At 41.4% G+C, this 20,896-nt stretch overlaps 1 protein-coding gene across 2 annotated transcripts in view; it reads right to left on the bottom strand.

The window, feature by feature from the left end:
- Positions 1–229: 229 nt before the first annotated feature.
- Positions 230–20,896, bottom strand: part of VAV1 (vav guanine nucleotide exchange factor 1) — a 64,839-nt gene continuing 44,172 nt past the window's right edge. Inside the window, exons 20-27 of one of the 2 annotated variants that reach the window (XM_003798002.3) lie at positions 20,297–20,433; positions 19,885–19,950; positions 15,236–15,267; positions 11,732–11,848; positions 9,329–9,416; positions 7,373–7,487; positions 3,618–3,769; positions 230–740 (exon numbers count right to left, since the gene is read on the bottom strand). In XM_003798002.3, the coding sequence (XP_003798050.1) occupies positions 687–740; positions 3,618–3,769; positions 7,373–7,487; positions 9,329–9,416; positions 11,732–11,848; positions 15,236–15,267; positions 19,885–19,950; positions 20,297–20,433 (761 nt within the window). In that variant the 3' untranslated portion in view covers positions 230–686. The remainder of the gene's footprint in view (positions 741–3,617; positions 3,770–7,372; positions 7,488–9,328; positions 9,417–11,731; positions 11,849–15,235; positions 15,268–19,884; positions 19,951–20,296; positions 20,434–20,896) is intronic. The other variant, XM_023518068.1, reaches the window with a different exon arrangement.

Genomic DNA, 20,896 nt, shown 5'->3' with positions numbered 1-20,896 from the left:
GAAACAGCGAGGGATCTCACGTGTGCCAAGAGGAGAAGATGCCATGACACCAAGGGCCAAGCAGAAACAATGACATCACAGCAGGTGGCAATGTGATAGAAGATAATAGCTGAGATCCAGCTACCCCTGGAATTTAAATGGGACTTTGAGAATTGACTCAGATGAAGTTTGAGAGGGAAGGAAGACTCAAAATAGCAAAAATTTTATTATAGCAAAAACAAATGAGTGGTACTTATCTGTGATCCTGACTTTGCCAGTGTAAAATTCTTTCCTGCCACATGGGACTCCCATTCCCTGCCTTCGAGTCATGTTATTAATGGCAGAAAACCACAATCAAGCTGGGAGCCAGGGATCCGTGAGTGGGCTATGGTCTGGGCGCCACACAATGCTCCCTCCCCTTCCAGGTCCTCTTGAATGACATCACTCCCTCCATTTTTCTTCTTGTTTTATTGAAAGTAACCACCTTGAGCCCTGCCTTCGTGAGGGGATCCAAGAGGAAATCAGTGTGTTATAAATTAACCATGGCAGGACATCATCCAGGAGCATTGTCAGCTGGATGCTGGCCTTCTCCAGTCCATTCTGAGCTCTCCACCTGCCCGGGACCTGTCATAGCCCCTGGCCCCACTGCCTGCTTGCCCTTGGCTCAGAGCCTGGAGTTTCTCGTCTCTCTACTGGTGCACCAGAGCTCAGCAGTATTCGGAGTAGTCTTCCTCCACATAGTTGGAAGGGAACCAGCCAATCTGAAAAGAGATGAGGAATTCATCAGGGCAGACTCTGCATCTCCTTACTGTCCCTCAACACACCAGGCAGGGAAGGCTCCCTCTCACCTCAGGGACTTTGCACCTGCTATTCCTTTTTCTACCCTGGAAAATACATCACCAAAACATACACCAGGCAGAATGACCCCCATTAACTCCTAAAACTCACTTCTTATGTGTCACCATGTCAGTAAGGCCTTCCTGACTGCCCTATTTAAAATTGTAAGCCCCACCCACCCAACACTTCTTATCCCCTTCCTTTGCGTTTTTTTCCTCTATAGCATATATCCCATCAGACTAACTAGATGTTTTGCTTATTTACAAGGTTGTTCTTTGTTTCCCTCCCCCAATACAAAGTGAGCTCTACAAAGGGTGGAAGGCTTTGTCTGTCTTATTTAGCACTGATGCTCAAGAGCCTTCAACAGTTCCGGGCATGGGGCAGACACTTGATAAATATAAGTTGGGCTGGCACAGCAGCTCACATCTGTAATCCTAGCACTCTGGGAGGCTGAGGCAGGTGGATTGCTTGAGCTCAGGAGTTCAAGGTCAGCCTGAGCAAGAGTAAGACCTTAACTCTACTAAAAACAGAAAAACTAACTGTGTGTCTTGGTGGGCTCCCATAGTCCCAGTTACTTAGGAGGCTGAGGCAAGAGGATCACTTGAGCCCAAAAGTTTGCCTTGAGCTGTGATGATACTACAGCACTCTACTCAGGGTGATAGAGTGAGATTTTGTCTCAAAAATTAAAAAAATAAATATAAGTTGGATGGACAGATGGATGAATGAATGGATGGATTAATGGATAAGTTAATGGATTGATGAGTGAGTTGATGAATAGAGAGATACATTAAATGAGATAGATTAAATGATGGATTAATGAATGCATGGGTGGGTGGATAAGGATTGGGTAGAAGTCTGCAAGGATAAATGGATAGATGGATGGATGATTTAATGGATGTATTAATGGACTGATGGGTAGGTGGGTGGATGGAAGGATAGATGAATAGATGGATGGATGAATGAATGGATAGGTAGATATGGATGGATGGATGAATTCATGGGTGGATTAATGCATGGGTGAGCAAGTGGGGATTGGATGGGTGGATGCATGGATAAATAGATGAATGGATGAATGAATTAATAAATAGATTAATGGATCGATAAGCAGGTATTGGATGAAGGGATAGATAAATAGACACATAGATGGATGAATGAATGTACAGGTAGAGACAAATGGATGGATTAGTAGATAGATGTTGGAAGGATGAGTGGATTAACGGATAGATTAATAAATTGATAGGTAGGCAGATTGACTAATGGAAAAATAGATGGATGCATGCATAGATGGATGGATGAATGGGTGAATGCAATGATGGGGTGGATGGACAGATGCATAGGTGGAGATGAATAAATGCATGGATGAATGGATGCTTTATGGATGGGTGGGTGGGTCAGCGGATGGATGGATGAATCCTTTATATCTCAGACCTTCCTCAACACTCCAAAAGCCTCTCTCAAACCTTAAAATTCCTCCACTGCTCACTAAACTTACCCTTCAATGCTCGTAACAAAACTGTTCATGTTAGTAATCATCTAGATCATATTTTTCACATGTATTTCCCCCAGCTCTAACCAGCATTCCTATCTTCATTCAACAAAAAAATAATTTTGAGACAGACTCTCACTCTGTTGTCCAGGCTACAGTGCTGTGGCATTGGCCGAGCTCATAGCAACCTCAAACTCCTGGATTCAAGCCATCCTGCTGCTTCATACTCCTGAGTAGCTGGGACTATGGGTCCCACCACAACTCCTATCTAGTTCTTCAATTTTTAGTAGAGACAGGTCTTGCTCTTGCTCAGGGTGGTCTCAAAGTCCAGAGCTCAAGTGATCCACCCACCTCCACCTCCCAGAGTGCTGGGATTGCAGGTGTGAGTCACAACACCACAACAAATATTTTTAAGAAATCACTATGAGCAAGGCCAAATTCTAGAGGGAAATGAAATAAAGGAGGTTCTGTGCCTTCTTGGAACAAAACTAAGAAATAGGTGGAAACAGCTGGTTTGAAAAGACTTGCAATCCATCCATTCTTGACATTATGAATTCAAACAGGAAAATAAGCACAGTGGTTAGTTCCTCCTCTGCTTCTTCATGTATTCAGTAATTATTGGGCACCTACTGTGTGCCAGACACTGTTCCAGGCACTGGTGACACTGCAGTTTACAAGACAGATACAAATCCCTGCCTTTGTGTTCCCCAAACCTGCCAATCACTCTCACCCCAGGGCCTTTGCACATGCTGTGCATTCATACACCCATTAATCCATCCACCTGTCCATCCATCCAATCCCATCCACCAAAAAAAAAAAAATCTTGATTTTTTTTTTTGAGGCACAGTGGCTATCTGTCACCCCAACTAGAGTACAGTGGTGTCATCATAACTCATTGCCACCTCAAACTCTTGGGCTTAAACAATTCTCTTGCCTCAGCCTCCTGAGTAGCTGAGACTACAGGGGCCCTGCCACAACAGAGTGCTAAGATTACAGGAGTGAGCTACCACTCCTGGTCTCAATCTTGCCCACTCAGTGTTGTAATTGCCTGGATTGTAGGTCTATCCTCCTCACTAGGTTATGAGTTTCATGAGGGCAACAGTCATACTGTGCTTGGTGGGTCTTTGTCTCCTCTGCATCCAGCAGCATGCCCAGCACACAGAAGGTGCTGAGTACCACGAACGTGTTCTCTGTTTTCCTTCCTTCCTTCCAACCTCCATGTGAGCCACGCTGCACCTCCCCAGATCCATGATTCCACTGCAGCCCCACCATGGCCAGGTCATCCCCCATGGCTACCCAACCCCGCCTGCCTTACCCGGCCATAGATCTCTCCTCGCCACCAGCCTTGTTGTCCTTTTTTGTTGAGGATCTTGATGATGTCACCTTCCTTAAGGGACAGCTCTGACCGGTCCCGGGCACAGAAGTCATAGCGGGCCTTGGCTGTGCCAAAATACTTGGTGCTTCCTGCTACAAAGAGAGAGCAGAGGTAAGAAGAGGGTCTGTGGCAGTGTGAGGACACATGCTCTCAGGAAGGTGACTCCAGGATGAAGGTCCCTCAGTGCTCCTCTGTACAGAGTATTAAGTGCCCTATACTTTGAAGGGACACAACTGTGTACTCAGTACCATCCTGTAAGCCAAACAGCAACTAAACTTAGGAAATAAGACCATTTTTGAATTTTTAATGATTCATGTATATTTAATAGAAAGGGAATAAGGAGGAAAGTATGGAAAAATGCATCCTAGGCTGTTAATCTTAATTATCTTTTATCTTATTTTTTTGAGACAGAGTTTTGCTCTATCACCCAGGTAGAATACAGGGGTGTCATCATAGTTCACTGCAGCCTCAAATTCCTGGGCTCAAGCAATCCTCTTGTCTCAATCTCCCAAGTAGCTGGGACTACAGGTGTGAGTCACCATGCTTGGCTAATTTTATTTTTAATTTTTTTATAGAGATGAGATCTTGTACTACTATCCCTGGATAATTTTTCTGTTTTTTGTAGAGATGAGATATTGCTATGTTGCTCAGGCTGGTTTTGAACTCCTGGGCTCAAACAATCCTCCCACCTCAGCCTCTCAAGTGCAAGAATTACAGGCATGAGCTTCTGCACCCGGCCAATTTTAATTACCCTAAGAAGGACCAAGGGTCAAAAGACAGAGGGAATAGAGGATGACAAGTAGGAGAAGAAAAAGACATGGGAATCTTCTCTCTTTTTTAAAAGCTAGGTTCTTGCTCTATCATGTAGGCTGGAGTGCAGTGGCACCATCACACCACACTGCAGCCTTGAATTCCTGGGCTCAAATGATCTTCCTGCTTCAGCCTCCCAGATAGCTGAGACTGCAGGTGTGTGCCGCCACACCCAGCTAATTTTTGTATATTTTTATTTTTTATGATGATGGGGTCTTGCTATATTGCCCAGGCTTGTCTCAAACTCCTGACCTCAAGTGATCCTCACACCTCAGCCTCTCAAAGTGCTGGGATCACAGGGATGAGCCACCATGCCCAGTCTGGAAATCTTTTCATAGTACAATATTAACAAAAACTGTAAGATAAAAATTAATTCACAAACATGCTAATACTGAACATTCATATAGACACAAAGACAAATAAGTAACATTTACCTGATTTGGTGATGAGCATAGGGGCGGTTCTTGTCCCAGAGTCCTAATGTTATGTTGATATTTCTTTTCCAAGAATACAACATTCTAACAATAATTTATCTTTTTTTATTTTTTTGAGGCAGAGTCTCACTTTGTCACACACACACACCTCAGTAGAGTGCCGTGGCATCATAGCCCACAGCAACGTCAGACTCTTGGACTCAAGTGATTCTCTTGCCTCTGCCTCCCGAGTAACTGGGACTACATGCACCTACCACAAGGCTTGGCTTTTTTTTTTATTTTTGCATATACATGTGATTATTAGGTTTCCACTTTTTGCCTTCGCAGAATTAAAAAGGCTTAAAATTTAACAACAATAACAATGTTTAAGACAAGGACTAGAAACAAAAACCTCATACAGAATGAAAGAAGATAAATACATTCAGAAAATAAATCAGACGATTGCTGCAACGAAGTATTAAGCAATAATAATAGTAATGCAAAGAAAGTAGCATTCAAATTGTCAAGTAAGAGTATGACTATTATAGAATGCTTTGACTCTAAGGTTCAGTATACAGTCATCAATTAACTTCTTATTATTTTTTTAAAGTCTCAAAAAATAGACAACTAATATTTATAAATAAAAATAAAAGATAATTTCAGAAAACAGATCATGCCAAATCTTATAGACAATAAAAAAAGAATAAATACTTCAAAATCATTCTGCTTAATCTGGATACAGCTGATATTAAAATTGGAAAAAATATATTATTATAAAGGGGAAATTAAAAGCATAATTCACGTTTAAATGAAGATGCAGTATCCTGTATCCTAAACAACATATTAACAAGTTGAAGTAAAAATTAATGTTTAAGTAATGTACTTCAGTGAAAATCGAATCCAATTTTTGTGAGAATTAGTGACTATTATTTTTTCTTGTCCTTACCCTCACCCCCTCTCTCCTTCTCTGTCTGCTCACCCCTTCCCCCATGCCTCACCATGTCATTAATTGTCATTAATTGTCCTCATATCAAAGTTGAATAATACATAGGATTCATACTTCTCCATTCCTGTGATGCTTCACTAAGGATAATGTGTTCCACCTCCATCCAGGATAGTACAATTTCTGCAAAATCTCCATTTTTTTAATAGCTGAATAAAATTCCATGGTATACATATACCACAGAGCTTGCCAATCCATTCCTGGGTTGAAGGGCATTTAGGCTGTTTCCACATTTTAGCAATTGTAAATTAGGCTACAATAAACAGCCTAGTATAAGTACCTTTATAATGAAAGTTGGGGGGTTTTTTCCCTTCTGGATAGATGCCCAGTAATGGGATTGCAGGATCAAATGGGCCAGCTGTTTTTTAAGAGATGGGGTCTTGCTCTAGCTTCGGCTGGTCTCAAACTCCTGAGCTCAGGCGATTCACCCACCTCAGCCTCCCAGAGTGCTAGAATTACAGGCATGAGCCACCACACCTGGCCAAAAATTTATTTTTAAATACCTCTTTTAAAAATGTTTGGACATACAAGAATTCAGAAACTATACTACTCATGTGACTTTTCTGAAAAACATACTCCAGAATGCACTCCAGCAAAATGAAATATGAAACAGAATAAGGAGTTTTAAAAATAAAGAAAAAGGTGGAAAACAAATACAGATGGAGTCCAAATAATTAATGATACTGTATTCGTGAAATTAAATGCAATTGCTAAGAAAGAATTCCTAAAATATACACATATGCCCTAATTGTTTTAATGTACTAGAAATAGTATTCGACAATTCTAGTTAATTTCAACAACCTGGGTGTGAGGGGGGTGCAAAAGAAAAAGGAAGAATGCACTAAAGGTTTTACCTTACTGTGAGAAAAGGTTATTGATGCTAATTAATCCTTAATATTGGTACAAAATATAGACTTAAAAGGTGCAGGTGGAACCCAGGTATGATGGCTCATGCATGTAATCCCAGCACTTTGGAAGGCCAAGATGGGAGGATTGCTTGAGGCCAGGAGTTCAAGACGACACTGGGAAAAATAGCAAGACTCCATGTCCACAAAAACTAATTTTAAAAACTTAGCCAGGAGTGGTGGTGCATGCTTGTAGTCCTACCTACACAGAAGGCTGAGGCAAGAGGATCCACTTGAGTCCAGGAGGTCAAGGCTGCAGTGAGCTATGATTGTGCTACTGCACTCCAGCATAGGTGACAGAGGAAAGCCCTGTCTCAAAATGCAGGGAGAGTCCCCTTCTGGTTCCTAGTGTCATCATCTTCCCTGCCCTGCCTTCCATTCAGGCAAATATATATGCAAACCACTCAAGAGCAAAGGGACAGAAAGGAGTGGGAAAGAGTACGTGTTGCTGCACAGATAAGACCTCTGCATGCTCACTGCAAGGGATGTCCACGGCATCCCCAAACTTTCCCTCCACAACTGGAAGAGGCAGGGGCTGCAAGTTCTCAGCCTGAGACCTCCTACCTGGTGGCTTGCTGATGGCTCTCCTCTCAGGCTCCTTGAAAGGGAACTGCAAGGTAGTATCCAACGACTTGAAGCAATCCTTTAGGGAGTTCTGCTGGTAAAACTCCACCAGCTCCTGGAAGGGGGACAACATGGCAGATGCTACCCCAGCTATGCCAGCCCACAAGGGGGCAGCTCCTCATATGAAACAGGCTTCTGATCTTCCTGGAGAACAAACAACTCCTTGAAGGCTCTCCCTAATGGGGAGCTCATTGCCTTCCTCAGCAGCCAGGACCATTTTATGGGAAAGAGACCACATTGCCTAAAACCAGTTTTCCTAAGAACCGACTAATTCACATTGTGTTAAGTTTACCAAATAATCAGTTCACCAGATTCAAAGCCTCCTATAGGTACCAAAGGCCTTATTTTTATAATTCATCATCATCATTGTTATTTAAGCACCTACCATGTACTAGCCAGTGTGCTTACCACACCCCATCAAAAGCCCCTAACAATCCTGACAGGTGAATACATTCATGATTCTCCTATCTTACAAAGGGAGAAGCTGAGACATGGAAAAGCTGAGGTCTTTGTCTAGGGTTCCATAGCTAGAAAGAGAAAATTCTGGATTCAACCCCTAGAGGAGGCAGTAGAGTGTGGTAGCTAAGAGCCGGCCTCTGTAATAAGATTGATGAATTTGAGTCTCAGATTTGTTGTGCTTATAAATATTTCTTCCACAGATATTTGGACTGATTCTAATAGTGAGGAAACAAGCAGATGAGTCAAAGTTAAAGGATATTCTTCAAAACAAAATGTCCTGTGTTTGGAGTTCTAGACTCCAAAAATGCCAGTACCATGAAAGACATCCCCCCCCAAAAAAAAAGACTGGTGATTTATTACAAAGTAAAGGAGATTGAGGAGGTAAAAACTAAGTGTAACGTGTGATAACTGCTTAGATCCTGGAGGTGGAGGAACAGCTTTTAAAAAGACATAATTGGGACAAGTTGGAGATTGGAATATGGACAGTATATTAGGCAATAATTTTGCATCAACGTTAAACTTCCTGAGTGTAATAATGATACTGTGGTGATGTATTAGAATATCTTAGCTCTTAGGGTATTCACACTAAAGTATTTATGGTTGAAGGATATTGGTGCCTGCAACTTTCTCTTAAATCGTACAGGAAAAAGTGTGTGTGTTAGAGAAAGAGAGCAAAAGAGACAGAATATTAACAATTAATAAGCCTAGGTGAAAGATACACAGGTGTTCAATATACTATTTCAGCAACTTTTCTGAAATTGCTTATAAATAAAAAATCAAGGGGAAGTGTTTCAGAATAAACAATTTAGAGGAGAAAAAAGGATTTGTGGACTGAATTAACCTTTGGGAGAGCCAAGAACCCCTTAATCTAAGATACTTCATTCCCCCCCCCAAAAATGCAGATACATGTAAAATTCTGGATTTTCTTCCAGAGAACTCATCAACTCCTCAAGGACCCATAGACCATGCATAAGATGCATGTGCCTTAAACTAATAGGCTTAAAATATCTAAAAGATGATCACAAATTACAGTGATCTTAGTAGCAGAAGCAGGAACACCCAAAAGGCATTTTAATGCTCAGTGAAATGGTCACTTAGTAGATTAGGCAGAGGTAAGTCATGGGCTCCGCTGTCCTGTGACACTAGATGACAGGTAAACCTCAGTTTTAGCCACCTGCGAAATGGACCCTCAGAGGGTTGGCTGAGGGGATTAATTGGAGTCCTATCTATAAAGTGTCTGATAATTACTGTTCTGTAAATGCTCTTTGTTGTTATTCATTACTATATTGACCATTAAGGGAATAAGTTTAGGCCAGCTGCTCCACGGTGCCTTGGAGGGGGCACTCCAAATGTGGAAAAAAGGAAGTCCCAAGATGGAGATGGGGGGGTCCCACCTAGGTTCAGGGAGGCTAAGGTTTGGGGGACACTGACCCTTACCGTAAGCCCCCGGAAAGCCTTTTTCTCTGTGATCCGGTATAGTCCTTCTGCTGTCATGATTTTAATGTGCTTGACCTCGACATTATACCTGGCAACAGGGAGAAAGAGGACCAGATGGCCACTGGGTCCTGAGTTAAGGGACCAGACCCATCCACTGCCAAACCTCCCCCCATAAAGGAAGCAATCTTGGGTTCTCCAGGGAGGGTGACCACTGGAACTCAAAGACTGAGGCTATTCTAACAGAACCTCTTCCTTGGAAACTTTGCTATTCCAAATCTTCATGTCTTCATCTCATATAAGAGGAATCATCTCCCATGACTCACAGGTTGGTTGAGAAGCCAATAAGACCTTGTAAAGAAAACAATGTTCTAGAACAGATAGGGAAAGACCTCCGCTTCCACCACTATAAACGACCATAGAATATAAAGGATATAGTAGGAGAGACCCATTTCTGGAAATATGGTGACCTTCAGAATAGTAAAACATACATAAAAGAAAGACCTGCACTTCTGCTAATATGGTGGGCCAAGACATGGGATAAGACTTCTACTTCTGTCCATATGGAAATCAGATAATGAAAAAAATTTTTAAAGGCCTCCTACTACTACTGAGGAAAAAAAAAAATCTGGGTTCTTAGAAAAGTAAGGGAAATCCATAGAAGCCAGAAATAAAGATGAAACAAAAGCTAAATGAACTCGGGCTACCTGAATGGGTTTGCTGATCTTGGTAACCAAGGAGCTTACATCTTGATGATCATGCGGAAACAAGAAATGGATACTGGGTTCATGTGAGGTGGGGAGTTAGCACTGAGACCTGCTCATACTCTTTAATGCTAGACTGTCAGAGAGCCACATCTGGCTGGGCACAGTGGATCATGTCTATAACCCTAGCACTTTGGAAGGCTGAAGTAGGAGGACTGCTTGAGGCCAGGAGTTTGAGGCCATCCTGGGCAACACAGCAAGACCCTTTTTCTATAAAAATAAAAAATAAATTAAAAATTAGTCAGTTGTGGTGGGGAGTCACTTGAACCCAGAAGTTTGAGGTCGCAGTGAGCTATAATGACACCACTGCACACTACCATGTGCAACAGAGACCTGTCCCAAAAACAATACAAGAAAAAAACGAGAGTCTTATCCTCAAGAAAAGGGGTGTTCTAAAAAAACTCAACCTATCCAAACAAAGGAGATGATAAGAAGGATGCATGTCCCAGACCCAACATAGTAAAGTCACCCTTAAGAATTCATCACCTGCCTCAGCACCTATAGTTCAAGTGGCTAGGGTGCCAGCTGCATACACCAGAGCTGGTGGGTTCAAATCCAGCTCGGGCCTGCCAAAAATGACAACTACAACCAAAAAATAGCCAGGCATTGTGTCAAGTGCTTGTAGTCCCAGCTACTTGGGGGGCTGAGGGAAGAGAATCTCTTAAGCCCAAGAGTTGGAGGTTGCTGTGAGCTGTAACACCACAGCACTCTACCCAGGGTGACAGTTTGAAACTCTGTCTCAAAAAAAAAAAGAATTCATCACCTGGCAAGGCACAGTGGCTCGTACATGTAATGGCTCACGCCTGTAATCCCAGCACTCTGGGAGGCTGGGGTGGTAGATAGACTGAGCTCATGAGTTCAAGACCAGCCTGAGCAAAACTGAGACCCCCTGTCTCTAAAAAATAGCCGGACTTTGTGGCAGGCACCTATAGTCCCAGCTTCTTGGGAGGCTGAGGAAAGAGAATCACTTGAGCCCAAGAGTTTGAAGTTGCTGTGAGCTGTGATGCTACAGCACTCTACCAAGGGCAACAAAGTGAGATTCTGTCTCAAAAAAAAAAAAAAAAAAAAGGAATTCATCACCTGTCACCCATAGGTTTGGGGTTTGAACTTAAATCACATGTGTAGGCTGGGAAGCTAAGAAATTAACTTCAAAAATAATTAACCTAAAGGTTAACCTAAAGAAGAAATTAACCTGTTCATTCCAACAGAAACAAATGTAAAACATCTCTGGAGACCCAAGGCAGCATAAGACTCCCACAGGTAAAGCCCCACTTAAGATTACAACACAAAATTATAAAACTGATAAGGAAACAAGTCACTATGAGTGAGAAGCAGCTCACACTGCAAAAAGGCACAAGAATCTGAGTGTAAGATGCTTTGGTTCAAATTGTGTTTTATCCTCTTCCTAGCTAAAGGTCTTTTTAAGACTCTGTAGGAATCATATCTCTTACTCATAGGTTGTCAGTCAAGTAAAAGAAAGATAGGTAAAAGCACTCAGTGATTTAAGTTCAAACCCCAATCAGAGCTCATAAAGGAGGATGTTATTATGGTACACTAGAAATTAAAAACTGGATGTCCTTCTTCACAGGCACCTGAAGAACCCAGGTCATGAAAAGAGATGGGTCAGGGAGGGAGGAGTTACTTAATACTGATGGCAAATTCTGCAGCGTCCTTCACCCTCTGCCGCACCAAGAAGGTCCCATCTGAGCGGTTGGTAAGGATGCTCTCTGCCCCTGCACGCTCCATGGGGCCAGCGTACCTGCAAAGACACACCAAGGAGTGAGGCTACAGTCCCCACACCTGGGTCCCATATTTCCATAGTGATGCTGCTTCCTTTCCCCAAAACTCTGACAAATCCATGATTTTTTAAGTTGGTGATAGCCTGGGTCTACCAACCCCTAAACGTCAAGTTGAGCCCCATGGAGCTCAGAGGTGGGAGTAGCCATTAGGCTTCTATAAGTTACACCCAAGATTTGACATACTGATTGTGGGGAACAGCTCAGCCCTTTCGGTCTTGCTGGGTATCTGGAATTTGGCTATTGCTTTGTGAATTAAAATAATAACTTAAGGCTCTCCCGCCCAGTGACTGACTGACTGGATGCCTTTTTGGCTAAGAGTATCCCTAAAACTGAGTTGCTAGCCATAGGAAAGGAGATCAGACATGTCTCATGTGCCCCTTCTTAGAAATGTCCTTTGTGACTCACTGGAGGGGGTGCTGAGGCTCTGCAAGACATACCTGCAGGTCCTCAATATACATAACAAACTGCTTGAGTCTGGGCATAAGTCCTGTAGTTTCTTTCTAACTAACAGACATTCTAACTAACTAACAGCATTCCTTTTTGCTGACTCCTGGTCTTCTAGTCAAAGCCTAAGTCTTTCAGCCAATTGTCAGCTAAAGAAACTTTAAACCGACCTGTAACCTATAAGCCCCCTCTTTGAGATGTCCCACCTTTTCAGGACAAACTGATGTATGCCTTCCATGTATTGATTTATGTCTTTACTTGTAATCTCTCTCTCCCTGAAATGTATAAAACCAAACTGCACGTAACCCCAGCACAAGGAGTCCACTTGCTCAAGGCTTCTTAGCTGTGGTTCTGGGTCATGGTCCTCAAATTGGGCTAGGAATAAAGCTCCTTAAAATCATTTTACAGAGTATGGCTTCAGTGGGCATTTTATTGAATGCCCGCTGGATGCTGGTCTCTGAGTCACCAAGACAAAAGTCAAATAAGGAGAGCAAGGCATTAGCCTCAAGTGCAAAATTTAAGTGGGAGACAAAAAAAAAAAAAAAACAGTGATTGAGATAAATAATAATAAATAGAACAAATAGTATTTTAATGCAATATTTTTAGATATCAAAATTATTGAAAAAGTAGCCATAAAATGAAATGAAACTCTGACACATGCTGCAATGTGGATGAACCTTGAAGACAATGAAAAAAGCCAGGCGCAAAAGGTCACCTAGTGTCTGACCCTGTTTATATGAAAAGTCCAGCATAGGCAAATACACAGAGACAGGAAGTGGATTTGTGGTTGCCAAGGATGCAGTAGGGGAAGGGAATGGGGGAGGGGAAGGGAATGGGGGAGGGGAAGGGATGGGGGAGGGATTGGGGAAGGGATGGGGGAGGGATTGGGGAAGGGATGGGGATGGTGGAGGGATGAGGTTTCTTTCAGGGGTGATAAAAATATTTCCAAGCTAAACAGAAGTGATGGTTGCACACCAGTATGAATGTACTAAATGCCACCGAATGTAAATGTAAACACGAATTAATGATGCAAATGTAAATGTATAATGTCAATTTTAAACATTAACTATATGTAATATACACATAATTACATAGTATACAATATAAATGTAAATATGTAATATAAATGTAAATACTATATATTATATAATAAGACGTGTAAATATACAACATAATAATAATTAGTTATACATGATATATAAAATGTAAGTATAAAATATAATATAAATATATACTATATGTTATATAATAAGACATATAATGTAAATCAACAATATAAATAATATTCATATACATAATATAATATAAATGTAAAAATATAAATATATTATAATTACATATATCAGCATAATATACAATATAAAATAAATGTAATATAATATTAATTAAATATGTAATATGTGTAATATGTAAATATATAACATAAATGTAAACATACATGATATAATGTAAATATGCAATATAAATAATAAATATTAATTATATATCATATGTAATTATATATAATACCTAACAATGTAAATGTAAATATGTAACATAAATGGAAATAGAAATGTTACTAACCTTTACATGGTTAATTTATATTAAGTGAATTTCACTTCAATTTTTTTAAAAAATAAATGCAAAAAACCTTCAATGAGCAATGTGTCAAAATTTTAAATAAAAACGGAATCTAACTGTGATGGGCTCACCTCACTCACCTCTTCCAGGCCCAGTCCCATCGGATCCTGCTTTTTTACCTGTTATTGTGATACTTGTTCATTTTTTGCCTTGTTTTTCATTTTTTTAAATATTGCATTAAAATATTATGTGTCTTGATCCCTGAGCTTTTTAGTGCTCTCTTAAATCTTGCAGCCAAGGTGACAGCCTACCTCATCTCCCCCGGGTCCACATCCACATGGGAAAGGGCAGAGCAAGCACAGCCACATGAGATCATGGCTCAGATCTTATACTATCAAGAGGCAGGAAAGTCAGGCTTTGGATTTGGACAGATGGGTTCAAATCCCTTCCCCATTGCTTCCTCATCATGTGACATAGAACAAATCATTTCTCTTCCCTGAACCTCTTTTGCCAAGAATTCCACCTTGGCAAAAAAAGAAAAGTAAAAATATAAGAATAGCATCTATTTCAAAGGGTTATTGTGAAAATTAAAGGAACGCATTAAAGAGCAGGCACATGGCCATAAAAACAATATCATATTGCAGCAAGTCTGAGGTGCAATGGTTAAATGCATCATTTTCTTTTATGTGCCATTATGAAAGAAAAATTACTGCCTATAAAATTCAGCATAAGACTAAGATTCCATCGGCTGCAAGAGCCATTCCAAAGTCTGAGATGTTAAAATGTGAAGGGGGAACATGCAGCTTCAAGTGGGTAAAATGTGGCAATGACAACAGCTAATCTTATACGGAGTCCAGGACTGGGCATTTAACAGGCTCATTTAAGCCTCCTAACAATATTATGAAATAGATACTATCATTAAGCTAGTTTTCCAAGTAGGAAAACTGAAGCACAGAGAGCTTAATTTATGGTGCCAAGATCACATGACTAGGTAATGTCAGGGCCAGGATTTAAACCCAGGTAAGTAGGCTTCAAAAGCCATACTAAACCTCCACCCCTAGCTGCCCAACATGCATTAGATGCTCAAAAAGAAAAAATGGGGCTTCCGTACCATCACCACCATCACTGCCATCAACATCATTGTCATGGTGACCATTTTGCTTCCAGCAAGACCATAATTCCCAAACTCAGGGGCCTTCCTTATGTCCCCTCCCCAGCATCCCCCAGCCCAGGGCTAATTTCATAACTCAATGCTCAGAATTCAAAGAATAAACAACTGATTGGTGTGGAGGCCCCTCTGGTTGGGGGAAAAAAAGGGAAGAAAGTAGTTCAGTCCTACTCACCAGAGATGAACAGAAAGGTCCTGAGGAGGGCCCTAGAATACAGAGACCCCAGCTTAGGACAACAGACTGCAGGGCATTTTGTTCACTCAGCCATTTGACCCATGAGCACTTACTGTGCCTTCTCTGTGCCAAGCACTGTGCTTGTCACTGGGGCACACCCCCAGAGCCCGACTCAGGAGACTGGCCCAGAGTCACGTAAAACAGGGCTGTCCTCCCACCTGTTTTATCATGGCTTTCAACCTAAGAATGTTTTTTACATTTTTAAATGGCTGGCAAAAATCAGAAGAAGGGTATTTCCTGGCATGTGAAGAGCTTATGAAATTCACCTGTCAGCATCCCTGAATTGGGTGTTCCAGGAACAGGGTCATGCCCGCTCCTTCACAGAGTTGGGTGTTCCAGGAACAGAGGCATGCCCACTCCTTCGCAGAGAATGGCTACTTCTGCACCACAGTGGCAGAACCAATGAGTTGTGAAAAATTTGTGGCCCATGAAGTTGCACATATTTACCATTTGGCTCTTTACAGAAAAAGTTTGCTGGCCCCTGATCTAAATATATGTACAAATGTGAAAGTATTCACTTCTACAACTTCATGACCTGTAGGATGGTTACGATCAGGAAAACAAAAGACCCAGAAAATAACTGGGGGAGGATGTGGAAAAATTGAAACCCTTGTGCACTGTTGTTGGGAATGTAAAATGGCGCAGCCACTGTAGAAAACAGTATGAAAGTTCCTCAGAAAAGTTAAATATTAGAATTACTGCCTGATCTAGCAATCCCACTTCTGGGTGTGTGACCAAAGGAAGTGAAAGCAGGATCTCAAAGATATGAAAACCTCTTGACTACCCTAGGGACTGTAACAAACCGGTCAACACCCAAAGCTGGTCAACATAAAGAGCTAGGCCTGCTGTACTGATACGCACATGTGGTGCATGTCTAGTCTATGAAAATTGGGTCAATTTACAAAGGTGGTCAAGGTAGGGAGGTAGTCATCTATGGAGGTTCCACTGTATTTGTACACTCATGTTCACATCAACATTATCCATAATAGGCAAAAGGTGAAACAACACAAATGTTTATTGATGTAAGAATTGACTTTTTAAAAATGTGATGTATGCATACAACGGAGTATTATTTTTATTCTTCTTCTTTTTATTCTTCCTTAAAAAAGAAAGGAATTCTGGTACAAAGTACCAGCTACAACATGGATGAACCCTGAATACACTATGCTCAGTGAAAGAAGCCAGACTCTAAAGGACAAATACTATAGTATTCCACTTAGGGTAGTCAGATTCATGAAGACTAGAAGTTGAATGGTGGATGCCAGGGGCTGCAGAGGGGGGAAATGGGGAGTTGTTGTTTAATGTGCACAGAATTTCAATTTTACAAGATGTAAAATAACTCTACAGATGGATGGTGATAATATTCATACAGCAAGTAGTTAAAGCCACTGAGCTACATCTTAAAAACAGTTCAGAGGGCGCCAGCACAGTGGCTCACTTTTATAATCCCAGAACTCTGAGAGGCCAAGGCAGGAGGATCCCTTGAACTCAGGAGTTTAAGTCCAGCCTGAGCAAGAGTGAGACCTCATTTCTACCAAAAATAGAGGAACTAGCTGGGTATTGAGGTGGACTCCTGTAGTCCCAGCTACTCAGGAGCCTGAGGTAGGAGGAACACTTGAGCCCAGGAGTTTTAGGTTCCTCCCACCTGTGAGCTATGAGGATGCCACAGCACTCTAGCCTGGGCATCAGAGTGAGATTCTGCTTCAAAAAGAAAAAAAAAGGTTAAGTTAGCAAATTTTATGGAATGTGTATTTTATCACAATTAACCATAAGAAGGATAAAGAACCATCACCTCTATCTAGTTTCAAAATATTTTTATCACTCCAAAAGAAAATCCCATAGTCACTACCTATCAGGCTGTCAGCACCTTTTCCTACTACTCCTACCCAGCACTGATAACCACCAATCTGCCTTCTGTCTCTATCAATTTACCTATCTTAGATGTTTCACATAAATTGGATATATTAAATGTAAATGTACTACATACTTCTAAGTTTTTCACTTGAAATAGATGATTTTGTGTTGTGTAAATTTTACCTCAATTTTTTTAAAAAGGCAAAAAAAAAAAAAGAATGAGATGTTCCATGTACAATGATATGGCAAGATGTCAAGACACGTTAAGCGGAAGAAAACAGGATGCATAATAGTAATGAACCTTTTGAATAAACCATAGATTAACTCAGAATCCATATTCATATGTTTGTATTTGCATTAAAAAGTGCCAAATAGCCATATTAAAAAGATTAATAGGCCACATATGGTGGCTCAAGCCTGTAATCCTGGCACTCTGGGAAGCCAAGGCAGGAGGATCACTTGAGGCCAGGAGAGTGAGACCTTGTCTCTACTAAAAATAGAAAAATTAGCCAGTGTTGTGAGGTGCCTGTAGTCTCAGCTACTTGGAAGACTGAGGCTGGAGGATTGCTTGAGCCCAGGAGCTTGAGGTTGGAGTGAGCTATGATGATACCTTCTCATTCCAGTCTCACAGAGTAAGACTCTGGAGAGAAAGAGAGGATAACAGTCATTGTCTTGTGAGATGGGTAGTACTGGAAGGATGGGACCTTGAATGAGACTGAGAACAACCATCATCATTTGTATCTTTTCTCAGATTCTTCACATAATGGGAGAGGAGGAGCTGCTTTAAGGAACCAACTACATTTAGAGACAGGCATTGAAGATATGCACAGATCTTGGTTTCTAAATGCCATGTCCCACTGAAATTACCAGAGCTCCTTGGAGAAGAAGTTGATTCCAAGACTAGGACAGGAAAAGTACAAGATAAATCTGCATAGTATCAGAAAATAAGGAAGTACTCAAGGAATGATGGAGACATGTTAAAATGACAGAGAAACAAACCTGAAGGGCTCCTTCTAGCCAAAACTGGGATAATTTTAAAATAAGAATCTGTGAGCTAGTCCTCATAGAAGATGGATGGATGGGTGGGTGGATGGATGGATGGATGGATGGATGCATACATACATACATATATACCATGTCCTACATGATAGGACAAATAGATGATAGATAGATAGACAGATAGATAATAGACAGTTGATAGATGACAGGTGGATAGATAGATCAGATAGGTAGATGATAGATGGAAAGAAAGAAATAAGATAGGATATGTAGATGATAGATGGATAGATAACTAGATCATAGGTAGATAGATAATAGACAGCTGATAGATGATGGGTGGATGCATGGATGAATTATTTGTTGATATATGATAAATGAATGGATGAGTGAATAGATGGTAGATGGATATAGATGGTTAATTGAAAAATAGAAGGATAGATGATGGGTATATGAATAGATATATGATAAATAGAAGATTTCTTGATAAATAGATCTGTGATATATAGATGGATAAATGGATAGATAAATGCTAGATGGGTGGATGGATGAATGGATAAATGACGGACAGATGGATGTTGATGGATATATGATGGATGGATAAATAAATAATGACTATGTGGATGAACAAATAATGATGTATGGATAGATGGATAGATAGATGGACAGATGAACAAATGGAAAGATAAGGTAAAGGGGGCAGCTCTTCCTTACAGCAGAATACCAGCTAAAAAATTAGGAAGGAACAATGAAGTTGGAAATATATAAGGTAAGTTGACAGTGAAGAAACCACAGAAACAAACAAACAAAAAATCTCTAAGTTACATTTTTGGAAAAATTGGCAAAATTTAAATTTAAGCTATAAACTAAATAATAGTGCAATGACAATGTTAAATTTAATGGGTTTTTTAAATCATGCTATGGTTATACGTGTACAAGAAGTTTCTCATTCTTAGGAAGTACTTAAAGCATAAAAGGAAATGATGTCTGCAAACCCACTTGTAACTATTTCAGAAAAAATCTGCGTGTGTAGAGAGAGTAAATGATAGAGCAAATGGGGTGAAATGTTAACAACTGGTGGATCTAAGCTGAGGCTCTCTGACAACTCTTTGCATTATTCTCATAACTTTGCTAGACATCTAAAAGGATAAAAAGTTAATGTTGCAACAAACATGGGAGAGTGTTCCTCTCTTTAGGTTCCATATGAGCTGTGCAGTTGGACAGTGGAACCCTTTGTTGTGAATGAGAGAAGAAGGGGGCACCTGAGGTTTGAAGGGAATGGGAACGATCTAAAGCCATGGGAGTAAGGGATTCCCTAAGCAGAAAACAGCTGAAGAGCAGGTGAAGACACGGTGGACAGGTCTGACCATCAGGAGCTGGGCAAGGAGGTAAAGGTGGTATGATACCTTTACAGGACTTAATTCAGTGTCTGTAAAGAAAGGCAGGGAGGACTGGCCCACCATCCAGACCCCTTCATCTTCCCTTACCACACCCTTGTAGGAAGGAGGACATTCATACCAAAAGAAAAGGGGGAAAGGACCAATCATTCCCAACATGGGCCCACTTCAATTGAGCCTTTGGTTCAGTCAATGGCACAGGCAAAGCCTTGAGTTGGAGAATGACCTGCCACAATAGGTACCCCTTCTGCAGCTCCAGAGGTGTCCTCCTAAGTCTGCCCACCCTCCCCAGATCATCTCTGGACCCCTTGCCCCAGCTCCATCCATACTCATGTCACTCACATGGACATAGGGCTTCACCCTATTACAGGGAAACCAGCCAACTTCATTGGTAGCTGTATTCCTGCCCTAAAAACCCAGGAGACAAAAAGAAGGACAAAGGTTACAGGCATCCACGTGTGTATGTGTACATGTATGTATCCATCCCTTTTCTCGGGGGCCACTTTGCTTATCCATCTATCTCTGCATGGCCTGGAGGACCCACAGAGTTATGCCAATCAGTATCTACTTCCTAGTAAAATGGCCATCTCAGAAGAGACACCAAGCCTACCCCCCAAAATCCCAGTCTATAGCATCATTTCCCAGGCACCACTTCCAGAGCTCACTGGTACTATGACCCCACTCCTCAAGGTCACCTGGACCCTTAACCCCACACTTGAATCCTGCCCAGTATCACCATGGGCCCAGCCTGTACCTCCCACCAGTTCTGTTCAGCTTCTGCCTTGGTGAGCTCCACAATGTCTCCAGGGTTGAGCCGCACAAAAGGTCCAAAAGCACCAGGAGGTGGAGGGAGCCCATAGTATTCCTGAAACACCTCCATCCTGGGTAGACCTGGAGGACAGGGAGGGTGGGGTACAGGGAGGCTGGCAGTCAGGGACTTTCAAACTTGAGTCTTGCCACCACCAAAATGGCTAAAATTAAAGAGAATGGCAATATCAAACAAGTGTTGGCAGCAACACAGAGTGACCAGAACTCTCTTACATTTTCTGGTGGGGGATTCACTTTGGAAAACTGTTTAGCAGTATGAACTAAACATATGCCTACCCTGCGACCCAGAAACTGAAGAGAAATGAAAACACAACCTCCCAAAATCGTGGACAAAAATGTCCACAACAACTTTATTCACAATAACCAAAAATGGACAACAAAGCTAATGTCCTCAGCAGGTTTAACTATACACAGCAGAAAACGGTGCTCCAGTGAGAACAACCACACAGTAGAACACACAGAGGAACACTGTGCCACAGTAAAAACAACCTCACAGTGGAACACACAGAGGAACACTGCCACAGTG

Source organism: Otolemur garnettii, unplaced genomic scaffold, assembly GCF_000181295.1.
Source record: "Otolemur garnettii isolate 467f Iridium unplaced genomic scaffold, OtoGar3 scaffold00127, whole genome shotgun sequence".
Classification (NCBI taxonomy): domain Eukaryota; kingdom Metazoa; phylum Chordata; class Mammalia; order Primates; family Galagidae; genus Otolemur; species Otolemur garnettii.
The sequence above is the reverse complement of the archived record's forward strand: the minus strand, read 5'-3'. Positions and strand labels throughout refer to the sequence as shown.